Genomic DNA, 16,614 nt, shown 5'->3' on the forward strand with positions numbered 1-16,614 from the left:
AAGTTCGCATCGTATGTGGTCTGGATGTCGTGCGAGGAGTTCGTTGACCCATGCCATTACAGACAAGGCTGAAGTATAATAGGGTTGCTTGTTGTAGTGAGTTTGCGAGTGACCTTGGAGTACCTGCCCAGCAGCATCAGCAATAGCCATTGCTACACGAGCAGCACCATGGAACATATTGTCTATCCAGTGCAGCTCATTTACGTCCAGTCGGTCGGAGTCTACCGCATCAGCACAATTGGAATCTTCATCCGCACTGTCTTCGATGTCGACATCATCTTTGTCTAGTGGGTCTAGTAGATCAAATTTGGCATTGAGGTCGTTAGGATGCATTGTGTTGTACAATAGGCTCAGCGACCACTATCATATTGTATCAGCATGATCAGCGCGACATTATTTTTGGTCTCGGACTAATTTGGTCTTGTATGGGCTACGTTGGAATTTCAAAGTTGGTTGGCGAAAATGATGTCCGAACAGACTCTTAGGCCACTATCGAGAAACTCAGAACTTGTGTTTTTGAAACTTTGGATGGCTGTATATCAAGGTTTACAAGCTTAGTAATATCAAGCTCTATGTGTGGGATTTTCCTTATGCACACCTCCTGACTTGCACTAGTTTTAATTCTAACCAAATCTCAAGACCTCACTGTAGGATACCAGTTTGACTCATATCACAATAGCAAGCTTACATAATAATACACTCATATATCACACCATGTCTGAACTGATTCCAGTGACTCCATTCTAATTCCAAATTGCAAAATATGAGAGGTTGATTTCAAAAAGTCTGACATTTGTATATTTGTGCAACATAGGGGTTGATTTCACGCAAATCTGACATTTGCATATTTGCACAATATGAGGGGTCGATTTTGCGCAAATCTGACACTTGCATATTTGCGCAATATGAGGGGTCAAGTTTACACAAATCTGACATTTGCATATTTGCGCAATATGGGGGGTCCATTTCACGCAAATCTGACATTTGCATATTTGCGCAATATGAAGGGTCCATGTCACGCAAATCTGACATTTGTATTTTTGCAAAATATGAGGGGTCAATTTTGCGCAAATCTGACATTTGTATATTTGCGCAATATGAGGGGTCCATTTCACGCAAATCTGACATTTGTATATTTGCGCAATATGAGGGGTCCATTTCACGCAAATCTGACATGTGCATATTTGCGCAATATGGGGGGTCCATTTCACGCAAATCTGACATGTGCATATTTGCACAATATGGGGGGTCCATTTCACGCAAATCTGACATGTGCATATTTGCGCAATATGGGGGGGTCCATTTCACGCAAATCTGACATTTGCATATTTGCGCAATATGAAGGGTCCATGTCACGCAAATCTGACATTTGTATATTTGCGCAATATGAGGGGTCAATTGTGCGCAAATCTGACATTTGTATTTTTGCGCAATATGGGGGGTCCATTTCACGCAAATCTGACATTTGTATATTTGCGCAATATGAAGGGTCCATTTCACGCAAATCTGACATTTGTATATTTGCGCAATATGAGGGGTCAATTTTGCGCAAATCTGACATTTGTATATTTGCGCAATATGAGGGGTCCATTTCACGCAAATCTGACATTTGTATATTTGCGCAATATGAAGGGTCCATATCACGCAAATCTGACATTTGTATATTTGCGCAATATGAGGGGTCAATTTTGCGCAAATCTGACATTTGTATTTTTGCGCAATATGAGGGGTCAATTTTGCGCAAATCTGACATGTGCATATTTGCGCAATATGGCTGTTTTAGATATACCATAACCCAGCCTTAACTCTAATGGACTTGCAAAATCATGGGTAGAATAAAGTGCCTGGATCTTCGGGGCCAATGAGCTCGGACTACTCCACTCGAGCTGGTCACGGATAATCTGGGTCGCATCTGATGGCATAGCCACATCGTAGTAAGGCACATGTGCGTCATGATGCCTCATCCTAATGGATAATGTGCGCGCGTTAATTTGGTTACCCATTCAATTGCAGCAAGATATGGTAAGAGCGCTCCGACAAGGGAAGCACTTCATTCCAATTGTATCACGGTGTTTGACACCTTCCTTCTGGCTTGGCCGGGATTTCTGTTTCTTGTCCTCATCTTGACAACACCATAGAATTGTCTTGTGTCCTGTCTTGAGGGGGTAGTTGTGTTGTACCCTGTAAATATCACGGTAAGCGTCAAAACCATGCACCTTATTCGACTTACCTGAAACGATATCCGGTTGTCCTCCAGACCTCAAGTGCTGCCATTTGGACCCTCTCTTTTTCACTTGTGATTGGATCCTCAGGTACAAGGTAACTTCCATGAAATTGGACATCATTTGAGCTTTTAAACGAGGTTCGTAGGGCTGCGAATAGACACTGAGCATTCTCATACTGTGATAGCATGTAAGTACCCTTTTCCTTGAATCCATCTTGAATACTGACTAGGGTGGATTCATCATTGGACTCTGGGTCTGCTGCTTGACTTGTGCCTTCGTCTATATTGCCGGCAGGAGGAGATGGAGCAGGACGGGGAGCTTCTTGTTCCTGTTCTTGTTCTCGCTTCCTCTTCCTCCGAGCAGCAGTACTAAGTCTGTCTGCATCCCGACACTTTTGACAAGTCATCTTTGGGTCATCATGGGGTAGCACTCTCTTGCATTTTGATTTCGAGCATATCCTTTGGTCAGATGACGAGTCTCGGTTCATGTAGGTAGAGTATCACACTTTTCGGTAGGCATCACACAATGTTCATCATGGCACATACATAAGTTCCCAAGGTCACGTGATAAGTCACGTGACCTGTCGGGGGGCGGTTGAGCTGGGACAGCTGTCGTCTAGGTTCGCAGGCTTACATAGCTACATAGCAATGTTACAAAATTTTCATATAGATGCCTATACCTAGCAGAAGCAAAATAATATCGTTCTATAAGTCCCACGGGTATATTGATATCGAGGACTCCTCAATTCACTGATGCAGGAGGTCCACGTTTGTTTGTCACGGCCAGTTCAAATCTGCCGCTCTATTGCTACACGGATCACGGGATGGCCCGGAACAACAGCAACACATCAAACACCTATAAATTGACCCAATTGAACAGGCACCCCATCCCAGCCTCTATGTCCTGCCGTCCTTCGATACTCAGCTCTATGTCCCATGGAAAGGGTAGGACATTACCACCCATGCCCCGGCGTCAGCCGAAGATGCATCGACTGCGGAAGTATAGCTCTATGGAATGTGTGTATTTTGATACTTGCGTGCTCATTGGGTGTCTAAGCTTAGAGTGGGATTTCACTCGTAGGGGTTTACACATCGGCCAATGATTCGGATACAGGCGACGATGTTCAACGTATGATATTAAAGGAAGGAGACGAGTACGATATATCTTCTGTTCCAGTGAAAATGCTTACATCAACCTTTCAGTGTGGCAATTTTCCCGGATGATAAAAGGGCGATTCCAACTGAAGATGGAAGTCTTCCTGCCATGGGGTATTGGTACGGGAAGGTGAATGATATCTATGTAGCACGGAACAGTCAAGTGAGCGAATATCATAAAAATACAACTGAGGTGCTCATTTATCCATGCAAGGATGCGTGGATTAACATACAATGGTATTACAGACGAGTTGACCTTAAGGATGAGTGTGTCGAGTCAGACGTCATTGTTCTTCATTTTTTCGAAGATTCTGACTCTATCGATGTAGCATTGCCGAGTTTGTGGGAGACTACGAGCTTGTGCGCAGTGACCACAAGTCTTTGGTAGATATGCATTGCATTGAAGGTGGGAGCTATGTGACTGATCAATAATCCGTTGATATCAATTGCTGGCAGACCATGCTACCATCCAGATATATGACGAGGCCGACCTCACCCAATGTCAGATACCGCCCGCTACACTGTATTGTCGCTGGGACATCAGCATTGAAATCAAGGCCGGCAAGCTACAGAAAGCGCATCTTACCGTACGTACATCATATTTTGTGTATGCTGCTCAAGTCGCATACATTCGCAACACTCAGAATGCGCAACAAGACACTCCCATGATATGTGGCTGTAATCAATGTTATTTTCCCAGAGGCCTATATTTTCCGACTGTCGAACAGCGGTACTGCAGGACATGTGCATGCTGGTTCAATCGTACATGCCTAGAAGGCCTCGATTGTAAAGTGGACACACGTCCTCGAACAACTCTGTCGCCCGCATTCAATAATGTCCAACTGGATAAAGAGTTCCTTCGGACTGTGACAACGCCTATTTCCAGAGGGGGTTCTTATGGGATAGTTGGAAATTCACGGAGGTTTGTGGAAGCAAATTCGCTCCTCATAGAGTCGAAGACGCTTGGCAGACTTCCGCATGGATGGAAGGACAGACTAAGCCAATGTGCGCCAACTTCTAATACTGATGATGTTGCCCATTACCGCTGCCCAGTCTGTGAAAAAGCAGTGCTATGCTGAGCTTGCTTCATTATTCGTTCGCCCTTGAACATCTACGTTCCTCCGCATCTTCCATCTCTGTAAATGTTTACGAGGTTGACATCGTCCAATAATTCAAATTCAGTCATTTAAAAGTCATTTGAAATAAGAAAGTTGGTAGATGCTCGTTGGATGCAATGCACATTTGATTGCTCCTTGTTACAGTGACTTGACGGTACTAGGAGGAGCGTCTAACCAAGTGACGATACGACCATTGAAGGTAATCACTCCACAACGAGACCGCTTCCTGATGAATACCTGTCACGATGACCTCAGGGAGCTCATACCAGATGAAGACGAAAGTACACTCGTAGTGCGACGGACACAGAACACATAATGGTATCAGTGAACGGAGCATTATAATCCTTGTGAATATACGAGGACAGTGTCAGCAATCATGTGCAACACCCCCGATGCGCGATCATGCACACCATAGACCCATCCTCGCTTTCAATATATTTCACGGATATTGGACAGTTATATACACAAGATGCTACAGCTCTCTTATTGCAACTGCAACTCCAAAAAGTGCACGCAACACTCAAATATACACCTCAATTGCATAATTAAATCAATACAGTGAAATGCCACGAAGGAAGCGAATCAGTGCCCTACGTTTTTGCTCATATGCGAAACCTACGCACGACAACGGCACGATCAAAGAGCCGAACAGCGAACGGAAGCGCTCCACGTGAAACACATCCTGCACGAGTTCGGACATTTCAAACCTGCGAACACAAGAAGATTTGAAACGGTATTTGGAACAGAAGACCACGAGTCAGCATACTTGCTGGTCTCGTCGTCTGTCTGTTCCAATATATTTCTCCCACGAAATTCCTGGTGGCGTGTGAATATCACGTGTTCGCAAGTTCAAATTTTGTTTCTCCCACCTTCGTTCTTTGCTTTCTACTACCCACTTGCTGTCGCTCCTTATGGGTGGGCCGTTGGCTCAATGCCTAGCTTAGATACAATACGGTGGTCGCACCTTTACAGGTGTAACAATGTCGTGGACATTCACCTACATGTATCCTGCTTTGAGATTTGCATCATCAACCCGTTTGGTGGAGACTCGTCCACTAACAGGAAAGAATTCCGGAAGTCTTCACGTAGCCTGCTTGAGGAGTGAATCTTCTGCATGGCTTTCCCAACTCACGAAGTTTGGAGGAGGGTTCTGTAAGGTCCTCTAAACCTCCAGGCACCCTTTATTTTCCTGTGCGCGTGAATTGTTTTCTTTTTCTTTGCTGCATGTCTGCCTTGCTTGTTTTTGTGTGCGCGTTACTTTCTGTTGTATGCGCATCAGACTGCATGTCTTGGTGTTAGCTCAGGCCACGTTCCTTTGTGCTATTTTTTCTTCCAACGAGTTCTTTGCCTATTTCTGCAACACGGAGTCGGTGAACCATCGCGAGTCCATGACTGGACTCGACCAAACAACGGCAATACAAGTTCGCCAAGGAAGTGACGGAGTGTTTCCTTCAGTCAGAGGTTGGCCTTCTGTCGGCAATGCTTCCGGCGCAACCAGGTAAATTTGATTTACATGGCTGGCTCAACAACTATCGTGGGCTCCTACCTCATGTATCGAGCTTGTATCTAATCTTTAGTAATGCATTTACTGATATACAGTATACTGCATGTGCAATGATACCCGTGACAGCGCCGTGACGTCATAAGGCGTTTGAAAATTTTTAATGTCACGCAAAGTCTGTGTTGTGCTCCACAATACTGAGATGTTACAGAAACTATAATTTGGCATGTCTTCAACTCGGCTTGTAATCAATTGTTCAAAGCCGTGAAACCGTTGAAGGTGATTTCTAGTTTTACTTGCATGCAACTGCACGTGGACGATAACCATCCCTTCGTCAGCTTTTGTGAGCCAATGAATCTATATATGATGTATGTATAGAACGACAGTGGGGTAACATCCATAGAGTCGGAGAAGGGCTCCCGGAAGAAGAGTAGCTGTGCACTTCTATGAATGACTCAAGGCTTCGTCTGACTGTTTTGTATCATCTGTGCCAAAACTTTGAATCCACGTGCATACTCATCATCTGCACCAGGCTGAGACTTGCGTAGTTTGCACAGATATAAAAGAACGGGTGACAAACGATTGCGTCTCTTGTTATCCTGAGCGATTAGTCAGTCAGTTGAACATGGTTATATACCACCGTGAGGACATATTCACCCAGAAGGTTTTCTGTAATGCGTCACGTAAGGACGTTTCATCCTTCCTGGCGCAAGCGGAAAGTTCGAGGAGGACGCAGTGGGACTGATCGCCAATCGAATACCACAAAATGAAGATGGTAAAAGTAAAAAAAAAAAGCATAATCACATACCAGTGGTGGCAGCGTGCCATTGTCCATCTCAGTCGCCTGTTTACACTCCTGTGCGATATAATCAAGCCAGAGGTTAATGGACATCAATGATGATGCGCCTGGGTTGAGATCATTTGATAGGCTTCCCGCGCGCAGTAGGGATGCGATGAAGGTAGCCACGGATAATAGCTCATCATGATGTGTTTGTATATGTGTCGCGATGAATTCATCTCTGTTTGGATCAAGCAGAAATGACCGCATCTATGTGATGAATTCAGATGAGACTACCCGAACACGGTTCAATTACTTACATGAGGTTGAATGTTTTGAGTGTCCATCTCAGCCTCAGACACGAGGTCGTCGATCGTGTAATTTCGTGATTGCGTAGGTGCGATCCCTGCCTTCCTCTTTCTCGGCATGGGTTGTTGTTTCGCAAAAACAACGGGTCTTCCATGCTCCGAAGGCGACTTCCTGCTGCCCTTTTTCTGAGGTTTTGTTGTAGAAATAAACTCTTGCTTACGGCCTCGTGGTGCTGATTTCGTGAGAGGCGCAGTATGGTCATAATTTCTTGTACCAGTATGTAGACCACCATCGCTATCAAGAAGTCTGGATTTGTTAGCGGGCGGATCAACCGAATATCGTGCCGAGTCCTCTGCAACTACGCTGAAGCTATCGTACGTAGGTGGAGACCGTGGCTTAACGCTACCTGCGGGGATTTGTGATACACCACCAGAGCATTGGTCATCAATGGTGGATGAGGCCCGGTCATTAAAATCAACCTAATAATCTCAGTCATGTCAGCATTGGAGATAATGACAGGCTGAAGATGGTATGACACACATAATATTCGTAGTTGATGCATTGATCAGTGATTGGCGACACAGCAGTAGGTACTACATTACCAGAACGGGAATTATGTCCCCCGAGTTGTCCTGAATGCTCCTTCGCTGTTTCAGTTTGGATACTTCGATCTTGCATATGAGATATTGCGTGTAATTCTTTATGAGAATAGGAGCCACCCTCTTTGACTTGGACCACATGCTCCTTGTGATCAGTTACAGTCTGAATCACTTGGTCTGTATGAGAATAGAAGCGACCCTCGTTGGCTTGGACCGCATGTTCTTTGTGATCAACTGCAGTCTGAATCACTTGGTCTTGTGAACGATGCACCGCTTGTACTTCGCGATCAGAATACGAGCAATCTCCTTTCAGCTGCACCACCGCGTGCTGCTTGGTTTCGGTCTCCAGCACTTTCTGATCAGATGTCGCCCTACAGTTATCGCATACGTTTGTCGAAATCAGCCCACGGGCATCTATGATATCCACATCAGTTATTACTCCTGATGAAGCACCAGGTAGCTGAGGGAGTAAGCGGTGTCAACAGAAGCACGAGGATTCATATATCGCACTTGCCTGAATACACGGGTGCGCTACATCCGCAGAACGAACTTGTGTTCCAACCGTTTCGTTAGGTGTGTCAAGTTCGTCCATCAAGGCATCGACAGCAAGGAACAAGGACTGGACATCTTCACCTCCACCGCAGCCCTGAATCGCCCCACAGAAATCATGGTCGTTGCATTTTAGCTTGTGGTATGCATGCCAATCAACTTCCTTGAAAATTAGAGCCACACATGATTTGGATTGAAGGCCTCGTACGCAATTTCAAAATGTCCTCGCACTTTCCATTCTTGAGGGCATCGAAGGTCACGTTCCATTGCATCTTCAGGCGCGCGCGAGCCGTATCATCAAAACCGTCTGCCTTGTGATCCAACCACAGGTAATAATCCAACGCTGGAGATCTAAAATTTGATTCTAGTGGGTTGGCGGATGCACTAGCGTCAGCCAGAAACGCCATCAAAACATCTTTCATATACCCCATGATCGACAGAAACGTGTTTCGCACGTCAACTGCATTAGAATGGGAAGAGCCGCGCAGATGAATGATGATCTTCTTGTAGAGACCAAATTTTTTGTTCAATGCACGTAGGGGTAATTGATAGTGTGCAGCAATGGGGAAACATTTGGGTTTTCCAGATACCTTGAGGGAGCAATCTCCGTCCACAGCTTGAATTGTGACTTTGACTTTCTTCAGCGTCCCTTCGGACTGTGTGGTCCATTTGTGGAATTGATATGATGGGTATGGCGGTGTCACTGGCATGCATAGACTGTTCTACTATGAAGGAGTGGGTGTGACTCTTATAGTACCGGGATCTTTCATGAATCTTTTTGACTATGGTGAATTAACAATGGATATAACGGCAAGATTACGTTCGGGCGGGCGCGTACCAACGAAAAAACTCTTTCAACACAGTTGGCATTTTGTGCGATATTTGAAACCTTCGTGCAACCATCTTGCGCTTTACATTCGCCAGCAGAAAATTATAACCTACAGACGTCTGATAATGAGCTACCCTATAGACTTGAGCAACCTCGAAACTGGCATAGGCTAGCATCACGGCACTTGGCTACTAGTACTATCACAGAATCTTCGATACAGACACGCTGGCACAAGGCACGCACACAGAAACTTTCGACGTGCGTAAACTCCCTTCAACCGAAGGTGTCCCCGATGTATAGCTCCACCGGGATTCAAGCAGTTAACGCATCATCAACGCTGCCGCAAGGAGAAGACGGCGGGCATGGTCGCAAGTATTAACAGCGTGATTGGAGCTAACACTGGCATGTGTTTCGGCTTGCAGTGTATGATACAGTGAAAGTTCAAACAGTGTCAGCGAGACATGAGTGGAAGGAGATATGGATATGATAGCTGAGTATGCGGCAAATGTCTCTCTATTGACAAAGGCACATATAATACGGTCGAACACAACAGGAGAGGTGTCTCATGCCTCATTATCCCTGGTAGTTAGTGTAACAAATGACAATATCATAGCCAGATGCTACTATAGCTCTGAGTCCTTCGAAGCCGCGTTGTCAGTTAAACGGTAAAGTTCGGATCAACATTCGTGAGACCTCGGCGTAGTACGGTGGCGTAGCTATATTACCACCCTTGAGTGATAGAACCTTGTTCCACCTCCTGATACATCACTCAACATGGTCACATGTAATTCGCTAGATCTGACCGAAGGGCTGCTGGGGATGGAAGTGCCAAAGACGAGTAGCAAAGTCCGTTGGAAGGACGGCCACACCAGCATTCTTCCAGCTGTATACAACGAGTACCAGATAAATGTCTGCAATTCGGTTGATATACCTATAATCAATTATCTCGCCGAGTTTCCATCATCCACACCTGCTTCAAATCACGTTTTACATCTCACCAACAATGACTTGGGCTCAGACGAAATCTTGGATCGAGTTGAGGGCGCCCTCGGTAACAATAAGCCAGTCGTGATACGAGGTGTAGAGCACCAACCACTCGCTGGTGAATTCACACCAGACTATCTGGACAGGCACTTCGGCATCTCTCCTAATCGAGCAGTCTATATCCACGGTATCAGTGCATTTGAACTCGAGTATATTGTTTTTTCTGATCGACGCAACAGATGTACAGGCTCGTGCCGCAGATCATGTGAATGTCACGAAGCCTGGTACTATCGCGTCTTTTTTTGCATCGATCATGGATCCAAGGAAGATCAAATGTGTTTTGGACCTGCCACTTGCGCATACGACGCTGCCGCAATCTCTCAAGTGCGTCTCCGTTTTTTCCACACGACCTCATATCATTCATGACACTGTTAGGCACCTTGATCACGGTCTTGTTTATGGATGGAATGAAACTTTATACGATGTTCCAGCAAAATCTAACGTACATCCGGAAAATTTCACTGTGAAGGGATGGGGATTGCTTCACCAGGCGGGATATCTCACGTATCCCCACCATGACGCCGAAGGAACACTGACATGGGTAAGGATGGAATTCGGTCTGAAATTCTGGACGGTTTTTAGGCTCAAGTCTCAATATGATAATCGAATTCACATTCAAGAGGTTGTATGCAGATTGGGAAATTTTACAGAACACGAAGCGTGGGCGCGGGAGCACTGTGATGCTGAAGTTATAACCCTCACGCGTGGTGATATATTGTGCGAGATTATAATGTTTCATTTCAAAATGTCTTCCCTCATGATTTGAAGGATAATGCCTCCGGGGATGCCACACGCAGTTTACACGCCCGTTAAATCCTTTGCGACAGGCGGGCACGCCTATAACTTCCGTTGTTTGCACCTCTCTGAACTCGCTCGTTACATCGATGCTACAACCGGTGATTGTACAACAAACCAGAAGCTTGAACACGCGCTAGAGACACTTCGTCGGATGTTGCTAGCCGTTCCGCGTCTTTCTCCAAGAATCAGTAAGTAATGAATTATTCTGAAGGAGACTTATCAATTTTGATCGTTTGGGCAGGACTGTTCAAGCGTCCCTTACTAAGCTTGTGTATCATGGCCACACAAGGACAACAGTATCGCGCGAAAGGCGGTAGCAAGCACGGGGTGGAAGACCGGGAGACTGCAAAGCCAAGTGCCGATATAGCAGATGCTATCTTCAAGCATCTAGGTGTCTCGAAACGGATGCCGGCTTCTACAATACTATACGAAGGCAACCAGTTTGTCACCGGTGATGAAATTTCGAGGGACCATCTTGCTAGAGTGTTGAAGAGGTTTACAGTGTTATAGCATGTCACAATTGGTACAACACAATGTCTGTAATGTGTAGTAGCGGCATGACACACAGGAGATATGAAGATTGACCAAACTCTCAGATCTCAAACCTACTACAGAGTCGTCATGCTGTGTTGTGCGTGTCTGGTTGTCAAGGACTGACCTTAGCACGAACCGTGCTCGAGTTGCGAACAGATCCAAAGTTTTGCTCACGGTCAACTGTATACAGCATTATCGAAAGTAAGGACGTTGTGCTTATTTCAGAGGCAAACGAAGATCAAAACTGTGCAAATATTGTACTTGCTACTTGTTACTGTAAATAGATTGAAATGGCACCTACACGTTCGCGACTCATGAACATAGGATGAGGGCCGCTAGCCGACCGAAGGCGAGTACTTGTATACTGTATCATGCATACTGTATACACCGGCGAGATTAAATAGACAGAATGTTGAACACTACGGTTTATACAGTTTAAAACAGTAGATCAACCGAAACAGTTAGGGTCTTACCTGTGGCTCACCTGCATAACAAGGAAGGGATTAATGAGTGATGCCGATATCTTGTCGCTGCGAGAGACTAAGCGGCCATTGGTATGAAACGCGTCCAAAATTTTCTGTATCAGTTTTTTGGATCCAACTTGGACAGGGGATGTGCCGGCGAATTGTGCCACACTGAAGGCACTCGTATTTCATCTTGGTGAGTATCCACTGCTTCCCATGGAGCTGCTTCCCATCGGGGTGAAAAATCATATTATGGGCCGGGGCCCCACAGGAGCACCGATAAATGTCAAGGCCCCATGGTCGACCATCTTTGAAATTTGAGTATGCCAGAACCCTAGTATCAACCACGCGCTGTCGCTTATTTTCGGTGTCAATGTGGGTTTCCGCAAACGACAACATGACAGGGGAGCTGTTCAAGGCGTGCCGGTCCTCGCCGAACGATTGCTCCAGCGCAGTCCAAAACTTCATGTCGTATACGAACACGTTTTCGATGAAGCGATTGATGGCAGGTACAACGAGTGTATCGATAGTTGATACGCCAGCGAAGGACAACACGAAATCAAAGATGTCGCTATGTGGAGGATTCTTGTGCGTCGGAACTAGGGAAAACCAATTCACATGCAAACACGTACAGCTCGACGAGACGTTTCAGGGAATTGATGCTTTCAGTCACTCTGCCCGTTGATCCACACGCGCACACAACTAGGCCACGAACGCATGGACCCATAACACCTGCCTCGTTAATTTCGCGCATTGCTTGCGTCGCGAACTTCAAATTATCTCCCAAGTAGTTTTGAAGAAGCTAGATGCGGAAGAATAAGCTTTCTCATAAGCACTTGGCATGTAGGTCACTAACCTCGTGCATAGGCACCGAATTAGAGTTGGATGCATTCCCAGATACGACGAGATTACCTGTGGTAGTGTCTGAATGGGTATCAATGAACACCAGGAGGTTTCCTTGGTATTTGAGCCGAGCGAGCCAGTCGAAATCGGGTTTGACAGCCTGGGGGCGATTGTTTCGACCTTTGAGCTTCCGGGAGATGCTGCGCAACTGGGAATCACTACAATTAGATACGATACTTCCCTCATCAAGGTTATGTCATACTCTGGTATAGTCATAATGAAAATGCTCCTCGAGGGTCCTTTTAACAACATCCGCAGCGAATTCACGCCCAAAGCCGCTCCAAGACAAGAAGACAGCCAGAAGGGGAAGATAGTTCCGGTGAATGAATTCTTGTCTTACCGCATATCCGCGTATGGCATACTAATACGACTTGATGAACAACGATATTAAACCTTAGCACTGACGTATGACTTACAGGAATGGGTCTCTTACTTGCACGGTAACATTGAGGGCATTGAAATGTCCCTTCCGTGACCCTTACCTCTTCCGTAAGATCATCTGGAGAAGCATCGACACACCCGTGGTCCCCCTTCGCTTTGCTGACACACACAGTGGTCGCGCACAATTTATTCGTGCACGTCCAGATGAACGAACCAATGTCCTGGCAGTAGATACAATGCTGTAGGATTTGTTAATAACATTCCTGTCGTTAGGTATGAGTGATGCGTACTAGTATTGCATCTTTAACTGTCTCTGAGTTATTATCCCTCCCCTGATGTTCCTCATGATCTTGATCCATAGCTACGTTGTCGTCGGAAAGAATGGGAGTCATTTTCTGATATGGCGAGTAAAAACTTTTTGCTTTCGCGTTGCGTTTCGTACGTTTCTGGTCGATGTTTGATGCCTGTGGTTGCTGGATCGTCCTCTGATTTACAAGCGCATTGGCAGGCAAGCTATGGGCAACGAACGTACGCCTGTTGAGCATTATGAAAGGTTGTGTAGAGTCTGTTTAACGGACTGTTTACACGTACTGTTGATCCACGTGACACAATATACCAATTTGGTTTTGCTTACTTCGTTGGGAGGCTTCTTCATCCATAAATTATAATACTGTATTTTGTTTAATAAAATAAAATGAAAACATGATGAACACCCTCGGGATCAGATGTATCACCCAAAGTCACATCAGCTTTGGTGTAGATCAACCAGGGCAAGATCCCAAAACTAATCTCACCTCCTGCGCATTTTTATTGCAAGATTGCAAGAGTAGAACATTGCTGGTGTTATCAGTTATCGACGATGCAAGGTCATGATAGAATGATCAAGCGTGACATTTGGGAGCGGAGTATTGAGCACAGAGTATCAACTCTGATTACAGCCGACGGTCCTTTTGTGTGCCGTTTGAACTTTGCCGGTCGGGGTTCAGACTCTGTTTTGGCACCTCACATCGGCATCCCTCCGGCAGCATCGTTTAAACACTTTTCGTTCTTCTGTCAGCCAGAACTCTTCCGTGGCATATGTAGCTACATTTCCATGTAATTATTTTGTTTTAATTGTAGTAGTTATTGAGATATGAAAATGAGGTCTCAGATTTGCAACTCTTGCTCACTACACTCGGCACCCCCACAGAAGTCGGCACTTTCACAAAACTCGTATTTATAGCTACTTAGACACAAATTTTTTAACATAGGTATCACTCCCCCCGATACAATTCAATACGAGGTTGAATAATCACGATTAAAACAGAATTGAGCGATCTAGTTGAAAGTGCCGAAGTCACGCAGAAATGTCACCTGCCGACACATACAAAATACTGCTTTATGACGAATATAATACAATTTACATGCGTTCCGTTCTGTTGTTTGACTAATGCTTCGCAACACTAGCCAACCAAGAAATTTTCGGTTAGATTCGTGACGAACTCTACATTCATAGATTTTTGCGGAACACATTATACAGCCTGTGACATCGGATCAATATCTGGCACGTGACGAGGCACGACGAGTAGACGACCGATGTAGTCGAAGCGAGTTTGCGCATAAAAGGCGATGACGTTGACCTCTGTTGCCTGGAACAAGTATTCATTCTATGTTGGAACTGGCGTCTTGAGGTGGTCAGGGAACTGAGACCATGTCGACATGAGCTGCCGGAAAGCTTCCACATATGTCACCCGCTCTCTCCATCTTTGTGACCCAAAGGAACTTCGAACCTAAGGAAATCATACAACTCAAATGTGAGATCACGTTTTCAAAGATGAAAGTCAAGATATTCACCAGCGGCATTGGAGTGTTAGACTCCTGCTTACCACAGAGGCTGTAAACTTCCATGCTGCGTTCTGGACCATAGGTGTCGGTAGAATCACGACCCCGCCTAAACAATACATCCAGCCACAACACGTCATCGGCGAAGTTGTGTTCGCACAGTTCCCATATGATTTGAGATATGACGAACGAGGGAAATTTGAGTAGGTCTTTCAGTTGAAACGCGAGCCCACGGAACTCGAAGGTCATAGCCAAACGGCCATTAAACTGGACATCCACCCACTTAAACACATCCTCGGTTTCCTGTGCGTCGGCCTCGAACGCATCCAAAGCTTGCTCGCGTATCACTCTCGCCTCTCCTTCATCTATACCATGCCCACGGTTCAATATGGAATAGATCCTGGAATTCGGGGGCGATCTCTTCAACTGCTTCTCCACCGACAAGCCTTCCAGTAAATCCTTCCAGTATATAGAACGGAAGAGTGCCCTACGATTTACGAGCCCCAACCAAGACCGACAGCTTAAATAATGCAGTAGGTACCTAGCCAGTTGCGTGTTGCTCTCTGTGTGAGTAAAAAGAGCGGGATCGGGCCACCGAAATCCTGTACCAACTCCAGGTGGTACCCGGATGCGAGAAGGCGACCTATCCACCATTTTAAGGGCATTGATCCATGCAGGGATCGCCGGAGGTACATGCTCTCCGGATAGGTTGACAAACGTTGTCTTGGCCACGGCAGGACTGACGCTGCGTGCTGAAGAATCGCTGGTACCATTGTTGCTGACACTTCCTTGTGTGTCCGCAGCTGTGACCTCGACGATAGAACCACCTGTTTCACGATCATCCTCTGACCCATTAGCGTCTTCACGCTCGCGATTGAAGGAATCTCCAGTAACCTCGGACAGTGTTCCATACGCTGGGGAACCCCCCGTCATCATATCCATATCTTCAACGGGATCTGTGACAACCGACTCCGTATTACTGGGGTCAGAGGAAGCACTACATTCGTTGTCAACAGGATATTCATGGATAATTGAACATGAAAATGCTGTGCTATCCACTGGGATGCTTTTGCTGAGTGCGCAATGATCATCGAGAGCTAGCGAAATGTTGTTCGCTGCTGGCGGTGAGGCAGAGGTAATAATCTGCGGTATATCCCGCACGGGCATCAAATGAATATCAAGCTTAAAACGTTTTGCAGTCTCTCGGTCATCATCCTTGTATCAATCAGCATCTAAACAAATGAAAGCCGATGGAACTGACCTTTGATAGAGGTTGACTACTCCATAGCGTCCGCTTACGCTTGATCGTCGCTTCTCTGTGTTCGACATCCACCGAATCACACTCCTGAGAGATCTCCACTGTATCACGTACATGTGTAACTTCGTCCTGGCTAGCGTTATATACGCCTTCGGCATCCATGCGACCATCATGATCTGATGTCATGAACCGATCAACATCCTCGTTCAGTATCATCCGGGCGGTGGTATGAGTTCAAATCTGCTACATGCACGGCACATACCTTAGAGGTGTTGTTGGTTGATATGGGGACCATGTGCGGGGGTTGGTGCTTCCCCCGTCACGTTGATGGCAGGACTTCCCTATCGCA

The 16,614-nt window shown here is 45.9% G+C and overlaps 6 protein-coding genes across 6 annotated transcripts; 2 read left to right on the forward strand and 4 right to left on the reverse strand.

The window, feature by feature from the left end:
* Positions 1-2,003: 2,003 nt before the first annotated feature.
* Positions 2,004-2,631, reverse strand: EDB93DRAFT_1109231 (uncharacterized protein; the record flags this gene model as incomplete). The annotated part of the gene is made up of 2 exons (XM_041447935.1): positions 2,004-2,181; positions 2,231-2,631. The coding sequence occupies 2 exons, from the start codon at positions 2,629-2,631 to the stop codon at positions 2,004-2,006; spliced, it is 579 nt and encodes a 192-aa protein (XP_041301060.1).
* Positions 2,632-3,186: 555 nt separating this feature from the next.
* Positions 3,187-4,486, forward strand: EDB93DRAFT_1256971 (uncharacterized protein; the record flags this gene model as incomplete). Its single annotated transcript, XM_041454030.1, has 7 exons — positions 3,187-3,241; positions 3,306-3,378; positions 3,428-3,542; positions 3,594-3,655; positions 3,709-3,785; positions 3,836-3,966; positions 4,433-4,486. The coding sequence occupies 7 exons, from the start codon at positions 3,187-3,189 to the stop codon at positions 4,484-4,486; spliced, it is 567 nt and encodes a 188-aa protein (XP_041301061.1).
* A 1,967-nt stretch (positions 4,487-6,453) lies between these two features.
* EDB93DRAFT_1256972 (uncharacterized protein) lies at positions 6,454-8,943 on the reverse strand (the record flags this gene model as incomplete). The annotated part of the gene is made up of 7 exons (XM_041454031.1): positions 6,454-6,597; positions 6,656-6,739; positions 6,807-7,046; positions 7,097-7,564; positions 7,626-8,144; positions 8,235-8,392; positions 8,442-8,943. 7 exons carry the CDS (start codon positions 8,941-8,943, stop codon positions 6,454-6,456), a joined length of 2,115 nt encoding a protein of 704 aa, XP_041301062.1.
* Positions 8,944-9,836: 893 nt separating this feature from the next.
* On the forward strand, positions 9,837-11,414 carry EDB93DRAFT_1256973 (uncharacterized protein; the record flags this gene model as incomplete). The annotated part of the gene is made up of 5 exons (XM_041454032.1): positions 9,837-10,233; positions 10,286-10,430; positions 10,482-10,823; positions 10,875-11,092; positions 11,146-11,414. 5 exons carry the CDS (start codon positions 9,837-9,839, stop codon positions 11,412-11,414), a joined length of 1,371 nt encoding a protein of 456 aa, XP_041301063.1.
* A 527-nt stretch (positions 11,415-11,941) lies between these two features.
* On the reverse strand, positions 11,942-12,629 carry EDB93DRAFT_1096457 (uncharacterized protein; the record flags this gene model as incomplete). The annotated part of the gene is made up of 2 exons (XM_041446786.1): positions 11,942-12,473; positions 12,535-12,629. The coding sequence occupies 2 exons, from the start codon at positions 12,627-12,629 to the stop codon at positions 11,942-11,944; spliced, it is 627 nt and encodes a 208-aa protein (XP_041301064.1).
* Positions 12,630-14,832: 2,203 nt separating this feature from the next.
* On the reverse strand, positions 14,833-16,451 carry EDB93DRAFT_1256975 (uncharacterized protein; the record flags this gene model as incomplete). Its single annotated transcript, XM_041454033.1, has 3 exons — positions 14,833-14,955; positions 15,020-16,222; positions 16,269-16,451. The coding sequence occupies 3 exons, from the start codon at positions 16,449-16,451 to the stop codon at positions 14,833-14,835; spliced, it is 1,509 nt and encodes a 502-aa protein (XP_041301065.1).
* Between the last annotated feature and the right edge of the window lie 163 nt (positions 16,452-16,614).

Source organism: Suillus bovinus, assembly GCF_016758785.1.
Source record: "Suillus bovinus strain UH-Sbo-P2 chromosome Unknown EDB93scaffold_147, whole genome shotgun sequence".
Taxonomy (NCBI): domain Eukaryota; kingdom Fungi; phylum Basidiomycota; class Agaricomycetes; order Boletales; family Suillaceae; genus Suillus; species Suillus bovinus.